The sequence below is a fragment of the Phalaenopsis equestris genome, unplaced genomic scaffold (assembly GCF_001263595.1).
Source record: "Phalaenopsis equestris unplaced genomic scaffold, ASM126359v1 Scaffold000606, whole genome shotgun sequence".
NCBI classification, from domain to species: Eukaryota; Viridiplantae; Streptophyta; class Magnoliopsida; order Asparagales; family Orchidaceae; genus Phalaenopsis; species Phalaenopsis equestris.
In genome coordinates, this window is record NW_018165046.1 from 682758 (window position 1) to 695119 (window position 12362).

General features: G+C 36.0%; 1 protein-coding gene across 1 annotated transcript in view; it reads right to left on the bottom strand.

Moving 5' to 3' along the window:
* The window catches only part of LOC110029814 (kinesin-like protein KIN-7I), a 43353-nt gene extending 33503 nt beyond the window's left edge, over window positions 1-9850 (bottom strand). Inside the window, exons 1-3 of the mRNA XM_020732272.1 lie at window positions 9668-9850; window positions 9504-9593; window positions 4407-4525 (exon numbers count right to left, since the gene is read on the bottom strand). Coding sequence (XP_020587931.1) covers window positions 4407-4525; window positions 9504-9593; window positions 9668-9791 — 333 coding nt within the window. The 5' untranslated portion in view covers window positions 9792-9850. The remainder of the gene's footprint in view (window positions 1-4406; window positions 4526-9503; window positions 9594-9667) is intronic.
* Window positions 9851-12362: the final 2512 nt, after the last annotated feature.

Genomic DNA, 12362 nt, shown 5'->3' on the forward strand with positions numbered 1-12362 from the left:
CAAACGGATGTCATGACTTTCTCTAGTTTATTTGATCGAGTCTCACCCTCAATTCTTGTATTCATCCTTTGGGATAGATACAGGGTTTGAGGTAAAACGCTCTTTCATTTAAACTATGAAAATTATGGGGTCAATTTGCTTCATCTTTTTCAAAACTAATTTTTTTAACGTCCTTCCGAAGCGGGCAACGGGATTTCAATTCCGATGACCGACAGCTTCTTACGGGCAAACCCCACACCAAAAATAGTGCCGACAACACCCACGCCAAGAAAGGTCACTTCCTCACAAGCCAAGTATGTTTTTTGGGCTATAATGTGTCTAGCACGGGGACAATGGACACAACGATTGAGGCAATCGTAAATTGGATAACACCGCAATCTGTATTCAAGCTTCAACAAATGTTGGAGCTAGCCTCCTACTAAAGATTTGTCCGCAACATCAGCACAATCACCGCTCCGCTCACAAAACTATTGAAAAGAAAAAAATTCACATAGGCAGTCACAGCCCATACCAGCTTCGACGGAGTAATGGAAAAGGAGATTCGAACCTGAGTTCTTGTCCTTACCTAATTTCAACCAACCATTCGAGGTTGAGCGTGATGCTTTCGGCATAGGCACTGGCGTTGTACCAAGTCATGGTGGTTACCCCAAGCCTATTTCAGTTAAAAACTAAATCAAACTTGACGAAAATATTTCACTTACGAAAGTGTTCTATGCCATTATTAGAGCTCAGGAGCGTTGGAGTCATTACCTGCTGAGAACCGAGTTCACCCTCTTCATGAATCATGAAGTTTTAAAATTTGTAAACATACAGAATAAACTAAAAGGGTGACACTCCACCTAAAATTCTTACCTTCCTTCTAGTTTATGCTTAAAAACAAAGTTGGAAGTTAGAATCGGGTGGCAAACGCTCTGAGTCGTCGTCACCTACTGCTCACATCCATACGGACGCACATTGTAGGTTTTGAGATTATAAGACTTATACGAAACATATGACTTCTAGGAAATCTGGGACAGTGTTGGGAGAAACCTAGCTGGTTGTACTACCAAACGGATGACTACAAGTTCCACCACAATAAATTATGCATTCGCTGATGCTCGCTGTAAGAAGTCATCATTCAGGAAAACCACAATAGTAGATTGGCCGGTCATTTTGGTAGGGATGAGACTTGCACTCATGAGAGAACAATTATTTTGGCCCCGCCTAACAAGAGATATGGGTCAGTCGACAATGCAGGATTTGTCATATCGCCAAGACTAGTGGGCAGAATACGGGATTGTACACTCCTTTACCAGCACCTGAGGCGCCATGGGTCGACGTCAGCAAGGACTTCGTGGTAGGACTTCCCCGCACACAAAGAAACAAGGTCTCTGTGATGATGGTCGTCGACTGTTTCTCAAAGAAGGCACATTTCGTGACATGCCACCGAACGCTAGAGACATCTCACATTGTCAATTTATATTTCCGCGAGATCGTACGACTTCAAGGAATTCCCAAGACCATCGCTTCCGATCGGGACATTAGAATTTTGAGCCACTTCTGACGGACCCTCCAAAGCAAATTGGGCACCAAACTCAATTTTACCTCTGCCTCATATCCTAAGACAAATGGTCGGGCTGAAGTAGTTAATAAGAGGCTTGGGAATCTTCTTCGATGTTTCATAAGGAAAAGCATTAAACAATGAGATCTTAATCTCGCTCAAACCAAATCGGTCTACAATCGATTAACAAGCCAAACCACAGGACACGTCATTCGAAATTGGGAGTGGTCCAGCTGAGTTAGTCTAACTTCTACACCCATAAGAGATAAGTGAGGATGTTATCGAACGTGTTTACCAATTCAACAACTCCACAAGGAAGCTGGGAAAAGCAATTTCTAAGCAAAAACACAAGATCAAACACAAAATAACAAGTCCCGAAAAAAGATTATCTTTAAAGAATGAGATCTCGTGTGGATCCACCTTAAGAAAGAGCGATTTAGAGCACACGAGAAACTCAAGCCCAAGGTCGATGAACCTTTTCGCATACAAATGACCATGCCTACAAAATTTACCTACCGAGTGACCCTAAAATCTCGGCAATATTCAGTCTCGCGGATCTCACCCAATACTATGAAGAACCACAAGCTTCGACAAATGATGTCAAAGCTCCTCCAATCCTAGGAGATTGATGCGGGGTTGCTTCAGCCCGTCAGGTCGGGCGCAACAAGAAGCCGATCAAGCCTACATGTTGGATCGGACCGGTCCATTCCATTATTACAATTGCCCTTCTCCTCTTGTGCCTGGTTCACTCTGCTTCCCCCTATGCCCTATTCTTCTGCATCTCCTAGTCGTTGCAATCATCTCTACAATCCCTTCCATTTTTCCCTTCTTCCTTTTGAGGATCTTACCTTGGATGTCTCCCTTCTTCCCTATTTACGTTCTTTTTCTTAGATCTAAAGAGTTATCATTGTTGTTGATTTTTATGTTCCAGGTCATCTTTCAGGCCCCTCCTTCGAGGTTGTATCCTTTGACGAAGTGGTGCTTCAATTGTATCCCGCAAATGTGGTGTGTATCCCCGCTCCGTTCCAACCACTCGGCATCACCCTTCGTCGTTGCCGCCCTCCCAGCTCCTCCAACAAGTGGTTCAGCCTCCCACCAGGCTTCCTCCAGTTGTACTGACAAGCCACACCTCCCTCCCAAGCAGCTTGCACCAACCCATACGCCATCTCCTTCCTTTGTCGAGCCTCACAGCCTCCCCCAGCAGGCTACTGTGCCTTCCAGCCTTTCCCAAACAGGCAATCACGCCTCTGAACCTTTCCCCAACAAAGCATCGCACATATAGGACCCTCCAACACCCCTCCTACCACTATTGACCATCCACAACCTGCTCTCCGTCACACCCCAAAGCTGAATATTCATCCAGCATCTCTCTAGTCGTCGCCGAACCCTCTACATCCCTTTTATGTAATTATGTGTACCTTCAGCAATCTACCAGCACCTTCCAGGACTGTTTTTTGTTTCTTACTTAGTTTATTTTCTGCAATTGTTATTTAATTCACTGTTTAAGTATTGTTTTGTTGTTATTTTTATGTTATTTGCATTTATTGTTTATGTTTAATGTTGATAAAGAGTCGTCCTTCTACTCGTTTAAAGTTCAACAATAAAATTTGTTGCATCTAAGTTGTGATTTGGGTTAACTCTAGTATTAGCAAATGGAGGAAAAGTGAATATTGTGTGCAAAAAAGAAGTACATAGTTGTAGAGAAACTTTGGCAAAATAAAGAGGGGGAGAGAAATTGAGAAAATTCATAAAACTTATATGGTTTAATATGGGGCAGGGGCATGGATAATGGTGTCTCAGAGGGAGTTGTAGCTGGCCTCAAATTTGATTTTTTTTTTATTAAATAAAGGATACTAGTGTGCTTTAAAGTACCATCACCCAAAAGGGCACATCAATTTGTCGACCCAACCATTTTTCAATTTATATATATATATATATATATAGAGAGAGAGAGAGAGAGAGAGAGTATACAAGTTATTTTCTTGTGTCATAACTCATATGTTGGGGAGTTTGACAAAATGGTTAATAGATGAGCATTCCTTTATATAAAAATTGGATATTCCAAGTTTTTTTCAAACAAAATTGTGTACATTTTTTATCATTATCATCCTATTCAATCAGGTTGACTTGTGGCGATCAACACTTGCTACAAAAGGGTTAATGTTTACCATTATCTTTCAAGACTACCTCATATTTTGACCTGATTTTCTAGTAGGCCTTTTCTTTCATTTTTTAAAATTTGGATTAAATGCAACAAGAATAAAAATGATCTTCTTTTAGGTAATTTGGATAGGGATAATGTAATCCTTTATCTTATTGAATTTATTTTATAAATAGAACTATTTTTAAAATTGTAAAATTATTAAAGATTAAAATGATTGATGAGGCCAATTACAAATACTATTCTCTTCTAATCCAAGTTACAAATGTTTAACACTCCAAATTATATATCTGGAGCTACACTTCATCTTGTTCTCATCTTCCTCTTAATATTCACAATCCTTGTTGCAATTTTCTTTCATCAATTGTCATGCAATCATTATTCATTCATTTTGCTCCTCATCAAAGATAGTCGAGTATCATTCATTCATCATCATCCACCTTTAAAGCTTAGATGAGTTTAAAAAAACTTGCAACAAGAAACCCTGGCCATGTGGATTAGCATATTAAACGTATTTTATGGCAGTAAGTTAGAAGTATTTAATTATTCCAAAAATATAAAAATGAACAAATTCTACTGTAGGGCTGAAAAATGAAAGTAAAATGATGTAGTTACAGCAATTTAAAGATAACATTAGCACTACAATCAAAAGGAATTAAGGAGAAAATCTATAACTATTTTGAGGAGAAATAAATAAAAAGCTACCTCTTGAATACTGCAAAATAACTCATGCACAGAAAGCGGGATGATCCCTGGTTCTTCCTCAGATCCTCTCATGGTATAAGTCTTGCCGCTACTTGTTTGGCCATAAGCAAAAACTGTACCTATTAGCATAAAAACATACATATTAGCAATACGGAACAAACATTATCAAAAGATACTTTGAAAGATTTCTTAAAATAATGGCATATAGACATTCAATGTTCAGAGAGAATGCTGGTGCATCTTGTCAACAAAAAGTGATTTGTATATAAAAATCACAAAGTATAGCCTTTTAATGCCATCAACATCAAGGGTATTATTTAATATTAAAAAAAAATTAATACTTATTGGTCCCTCCTAATTTATTTGATTAGACCAGCAATCATTCAATATGAATATAGCATTATCATTGAACTAAAAATAAATAATTAGTTAAAGACAAAAATCAACGGAACCCAACTCAGAAATATCTTCTTGAAGGCTTTAATCATAATTTTATTTATTAGAAGTGCTTGTTTTCAAGTTGATCAAAGGCAATGGTTGTTAAAAGTTTGATATTGAGTCAATCCAACCCCAGTTAAAAATTAGCTCCAACTCATTTGATCCAATCTGAATATAAGATGATCTCAAGTTAAGCCAAGTTACATAAAAATTTGGTTTGATTCGAACTCGTTTTGAGTCAAACATGCTCATTAATTTTAGACTGAGTTCGATTCGAATAGAAAAACTAATAATAATTTGAATTTCATCTACTTGCGGCAAATACTTAGTTCAGCATTATCAATATATATATGAATTCAAGAATACATATATACAGCAATTTAAATTCAATTACAAACATAAATATATAATTATATGCATTAATTCAAATGTAAATAGATTTTGATGATATTGAGCTAGTTCAATCTTATCCACGCTTGTCTCAATTTAAGTTTGAATTAAGACTCTAACCAAACCAATTCACCATAGCACTAGTAATAAAAAAAAGTGCAGTTATTATTGTTACTGCTACTTTTTGACCCCTGCATGTATGATACATAATCGATTCAATTAAAATCAAAATCAATAACAAAATATAGAAGCATGAAATTAATTCAACATGTTTCAACAACAATCAAAAAACAACAGACCAGTATTTGTTCCCCAAAACAGATCGTGTTAGTATGTTGGGAGTGTCAAAACTATCTAGAAGAGATCCTATTGCTCTAAAGATAGAAACTTTATGCAAAAAATGAGGACAAAGATTCTCCGTGCACAAAAGATGAAAATGCACTAGACATTTAACCAAAACATATACTTGTAACAAAAATTCTCCAAGGTAATCATCACGTGTTAAGAAAGTCAACAACAATAATAACAAATACATTAAAACACCCAAAAAAAATTGAAAACAAAAATGATAATAAAAAATTATTTAAAATAACTACTATTTCATTAATTAAAATAAATGAAAACTTGTATTAAATTTTAATTGCAGCCAATTTTATCAAATTAGATGTTGTATATTAATATATAAATATAAGTCTAAATATAAAACCCTACATCTTGATAAACTAAATGTTTACAGCACTTTCATGAAAATTTTTCTTTTGCTTAATGAGAAAAGATATACAAAATAAATATGAATAGAAAAGTAACAAATATAACAAAAATAATTAATTATTACACCCTAATCTATTATTGAACCACTACAGTCTATACATGAATGTAATACTCTACTCATTAGCACTACACATGGCACCAAATTCTCATTTACATTAGAAAGAAATAAAGATTACAATTATGGAATGAATACTGAAATGAAAAAAACGAAAAAAAATGTAAATTGCAAACAGTAAATGCAAAGAACTTGTGTGGATAAAGAAATCCGAAATCAAGGTACAAAATGGACAAATGAATAGCATATCATATGTTAACAAGCCCACCTCTGACAATGGCTAAAAACCATTTGGAAGAAGCAGTAATAATGATCAAAAAGATAGAGAACCAACTTTTATTCAGCAGAAAAGCAGGCATCTCATCATTGTATGGCAAAACAAACCCCCTAAATACGAATAAGAGAAATGAGTCTTCAATAATGCCGAAGTCAAACAATTTATGTGATTAAGTGATAAAAGAAGATAGCAATTTGAACAAGAATCATGAACCAACAAAGAGAATCTTACAGTACTTCTTCCAGCAGATAGCGTTAGAGTTTGTTGCTTTCCAAATTTTGTAACATAAAGCAAAGAATTAAAAGATTGTATTTCCAAATATCTTGTTATTTCTTTCACGTCATATATGGTACAGCAAGTAGCGAGAAATAATCTATGCATAATTCTTGGTTGTGTTTATTTCTCATTTCACAAATAAAGAAAAGAACTAAAGCGAAATTGGGTCCAAGGAGAAAAGTACCCCAAGGCAGGCATTTTATAAAATGGTTGAATGTAAAGGTGCACGTGAAGAATACTTGGTTCTTAATTTCAATGTACTCCTGGCAAATAATGTAAACCATTCTGAATTCAACAGCAATTTTCACCCCATCCATCATGTAAAGCCAAGCAGATGATAAGTATCTATATGCATAGCCTTTATGCCGACCCTACAAATGCCACCCAATTTAATAATCAAGCCTTTCCAATTGTAGGGAATAGAAAACTTTTATAACCTCGCATATATAATGAATTATTTCAACTAAGTTGGACCCCAACATTTTTTCAGTTATGGGTTTTTTTATCATGAAAACTCTAAAAAATTCAATAAAACTCTTCTTTCATAAATGTCTGAGCTAAAATCATCATACAAAGATAAAACATAAGACTCTTATTTTAACATTATAAATTTTCTAGCACGCAATAACTATTGTTACTACTAGTACTACTACTACTATTATTATTAATAGTATTGATATTACTACTACTATTCCTTTTTGCTCCAAGATCCAAATCAATCAATTGTGCTGAAATCAACAAACAACAAAGGCCATGTCAAACATACTGAGTTCAAACTATTTAGCTCTTATGAAAATCACTTAAATATCACTCATTTTGATGAAATCAAGAGCATTAATGCATCTAAGGAGTCAAATTTATCAATAAAAAACCCACAACACTAAAGAAAAATTAGAGATGCAATTTCACATGAGATGAATCTCGGCTTTGATCACAATCAAACCTATGCAACCACAGTATATTTTACAAACAAGATCGCTTTGATGTGTCCAGGATGTCAAATTTATTCACAATAGATAACAAACAACCAAGATATATTGAAGCAAATAACAAGAATGCAAGAGAAATAATCGTTGCATATAAAAATATTTTTTTTTAATATAAAGTTGTTGTAATTTAAATGTTATCATTAACATTATTCTTATTAATTGAGCATTAAAATCCTAACCAAATTGCATCCTTGTTATCCAAACTCTACGCAAATCAATGATATATCCATGCATATCCCTCTTTGCATGAATCTTTCTCCCTCTAATTTACCGTCTTTAATCTGATCAAGCATTAAGTTACCAATTTGTTTTAAAATTTACCAATTAATTACTATACCAGCTATAATTAGCCTCATCTTATACATTATCCCACATCCACGTAAGCCTACGCAAATCAATGATATATCCGTGGATATCCCTCTCTGTATGAATCCTTCTGCCTCTAATTTACCATCTTTAATCTGATCAAGCATTAAGTTACAAATGTGTTTTAAAACTTACCATTTAATTACCATACCAGCTATAATTAGCCACGTCTTATACATTATCCCACATCCACGTAAGCCTATGTATCAAACCTGAAGCACTTGAGCAATCAAAGGTGTGGGCAGTCTTGGTCCAGAAGTGAATCGAAGGAGTTAAAGCTTACAACTATTGAACAATAGAAACCAGGGAAACATCAGAGCTAGCAACCTAAGAATTGGATAGCAAACATCTAGAAGCTTGGGAACATGTAAGAACCGAGGCCAACCCCAAAAGGAACAAACTACTACTTAGACGAGTAATAAATCCTAGCAGCCAATAGATGGTTATGCATGATCACCTTTAGATAGTTTGCCAATTTTTTAACAACAGGGAGGTGGAGTTTCTAAAGCCACTGTAGAAACAAATATTACTCACTAATGATCTAACAGCCACATCGTCATTTAAAGCACAACATCTTCTAATGCAGCCCATGAAAAGTTGTAATGAGGCCCTCTGCCACCTAGGAACCATCATTGCCTACAAAAGAACAATGAATGAGAATTAAACATCCAGAACAAAACTCTCCTAATGTAATTAACTAAGCGAAATAAAATAAGCTATCGCTCGCTCCTCCTCCCTCTCTCTCCCTCTCTCTCCCTCCCTCCCTCCTCTCTCTCCCTCCCGTCTTCATTGCTCGAACCATCTCCAATATTATATTGTCTGGCAACTCTCATCTGCTCCAACCTTATTTATTTCCATTTCATTCAACCATAGGTATTCCTAACATAAGTGGTTACATTAGGACTCTATTTCTTGTTTATTTTGTTGGTGAAGGTTAATTAAATGACGCTTCAAACTACCTTTATATCTGCATGCTAAAGTTTTCATTTTGACTGGACGTGAAAAAAAAAAAATCCATTGTGGCCTCATCTCTTCCCGCATGCAATAATTGAGTAAGGGTAAAGCGGATGGCTTCAGTGGTAAACCTTTTGAATATTTGTTTCTGGTTTTTCTGGGTTTTAAGCCTTTTTTCGGCTCTTCCCTCTTATTGGAGCACTTTCTGTGAAAAGGAGGCTATAGGTGAGAAAGTGTTTGATGATTTTTTATGGTCTTTTTTTTTTTTTTTTTTTTTTTTTGTGTTTTTTCGTGGATTGATTTGTATCGTGACATTTGGTTTTCTATGTCCACGATGCAATTTAAGGGATGTAAGTGCTTGGAGATGCTTATATGCGCATTAGAAGCTTAACTTTTCACTTCTTCAGATAGAAAAATTAATCGCCCGCCCGAGTATGCATTAAAAGGTGAAAGAAAATCAATGGGGGGCTTAGATCAGTTGCACTAAGAAGCAGCAGTATAAAACACAATTTCATCAAATTGACGTAAACAAAACGCCGATCGGAAAAACCTGAGACAGATTTCCTAGTGTGTTGGTTTACCATTGAACCCACGAACGACGCAAGCAACAATCTCCTTCGCTCTGGCCTCAAAAATGTCCACCGTCTTGCAATCCTCCCCAAAAACCCTGTCTGTTAAAAAGGAGAGTGCATCGTCTCCAAACAATTGAATGAATCAAAAGGGGGGTGAAGATTGAGAAACCTACCAAATTCGAACTTCGTCGGCTGGTTGTGTAGATAGATGGAGTTGGACGAAGTCCTCCAAGGGGTTGTTTTAGATTCTTCCGGCGAAAGGGGCCGAGCCCTAACTGCGACGTAAATCCTATCCATCGGCGTCAGATTCACGTGAGGAGATGCAATGAGGGGATTTAAAACAGGGTTTCGAATCAGGTTGTTCCCGCTCGAAAACCGATGCATTTGTAATTTGATATTTATTGGGAAATTTACACACTTAGCACGTAATTCTAATTTATTTATACAGGTAACCCTAATCCTTCCTATTGTGGTATGGCTCATATATCATATAAGGGACAGATGCTGAAACGAAGTGGAGCGGAGAGGAGAGGAAGAATTTGTACAATCGGGACAGGTAACCCTAATCCTTCCTATTGTGGTATGGCTCATATATCATATAAGGGACAGATGCTGAAACGAAGTGGAGCGGAGAGGAGAGGAAGAATTTGTACAATCGGGACAGGTAACCCTAATCCTTCCTATTGTGGTATGGCTCATATATCATATAAGGGACAGATGCTGAAACGAAGTGGAGCGGAGAGGAGAGGAAGAATTTGTACAATTGGGAGAGTTTCGTTATGTGGGTTGGGGGTGCAAGGGCAACGCCCCGCAATACTGTATGGGAGTAAATTAGTAATTACATAATGTACTTCAGGTTTTTTTTTCCTAGTGTTATAAATATGTTTGTTTGTAACCATGGGTATTATTCAATTACTTCTGATATTTTCTAAAATTAAAAGAAAAGTCGCCACCCTACTTTTAATGACGCAGGCATCTTTGTTGAGCCTCGTTAAATCTATATGTGTTCTTCTGGAATTGTGTTGATTCTTGTTTTTCTTTGTCTTAATTTCTCAACAAGTGGTATCGAAGTCAGATTGGAGTGCAGGGAAGAAAATTTTCAATGTTTGGAGGTTGGCTTGGGTTGAAGCACATATTTGACACCGGAAGAGTTTGTGAATGGTGGCCTTCGCGTGTGATCAGGAGTTCACATAAAAGGTGCTCGTGAGTTGGCTGCTAGGGCTTCGGAGGACGAGAAGGTTTTCGACGATTTGTAGCAATTGGGCAGAGAAGTTCGCGAGCAATTACCTCGACCAAGCGAAGGTTCGCGAGTAGCTCTCTTCCGCTACAGGTGAGGCAAATTTGTCGTTCGCGACATTTTTGCGAGGCCCTCTGCGACCAATTGGAGTTTAAAGAATAGGTTCGCGTGGCGGGCGAGGGAGATTCACAAGGCTATGAACAGTTTGTCGAAGCAGAAGATTGGGCAAGGTGGGGAGCAAGTCGTTCGCAAAGCAGACCAAAATCGAGCGCGATTCGGAGAGGAGCCTGACAGGTAGCTCGCTGCAGCAATTCGAGAAGGAGTTTCGGCTTCACTTTTGATGAAGGATTTTTTTACAAAGGAATTTTGGCGAGCAATTCTGCAACTTGACAGTGGAATTCACAAGAGAAGCTCAGAGAATTCACAAAAAAATGTTAGTTGCACGAGTAATTTCAAATGATAAATTTGAGTGCAAAATTCAAGTTGGTGATGTTCGATGGAACTGGTAACTTTGGATTGTGACGAACAATATTAGAAGATTTGTTGGTGCAATAAATAATTTTAAAGACTTTACGAGCAACAAAATCAGATGTCATTGAGGATGAAGATTGACAGGAATTGCAACAACGAGATGCAGCAACTATACGTTTATGTCTGACAGATGAAGTTATGTATCACATGATGAATCTAAAATCTCCAAATGATGTATGGAAGAAATTGGAAACTTAGTTTATGTTAAAATATCTGACGAATAAATTGTATATGAAGCAAAAGTTGTATAAGCTGAAGATGCAAGAAGATTATGATCTGGCGCAGCATGTGAATGACTTCAATCAAATAATCAAAAATTTATCGCGGCTTGATGTGAGTATTATGGATGAAGATCAAACAAAAATTTTGTTGTGTTTATTATCTTCTTCCTATGAACACTCAGTTACTACTCTCACCTATTGAACGAAGATCATGTGATTAAGTCATGCGGTTACAAATACGAAATGGTGCCGCTAGTTATTAATGTGCCAAAAAAGATACCATATTCAATTATAAATATATAAATGTGCAATGATTTGTAAATTATTGGCAACTTTTTTTTCTCGAACGGGCCCAAGACTTATAATTAATAAAGACGATAATGAATGGTCTGATGATGAAAATTGATTCTTTTATATTCTATTCCTATCGCTAACCGTTTTATATCTAAAAAATACATGAAAGAGGCATGAAAAAAGAAAAAAATGAAATTAACAAGTAGAAATTTATACTTTTCTAGATGTTCTCCCCTCTTACATACATTTGACCATTTTTTTAATCTCATTCAAATGTTTTAAACATAAAAATGATATTGCAACATAATGAGTTCTCTAAATATAACACATGAGTAATCACACTATTAACCTATAATAACCCACGAAAAAAATTTCAATATGTATGCTCGTCATTCATATCTCCATAGGAAATACTTAAATGTGCCAATATTTTATTTTTTAATAATAAAGTTTATATATGCTAATGCATGCATCAATAACAATTTTAAATAAAAATACTCAATATTATGTATGCATTTAACTTATTTTTACTTTACTTTATACTTTTTACATATACATTTGTCTCCGTGAGGATCGTTGTTTTGT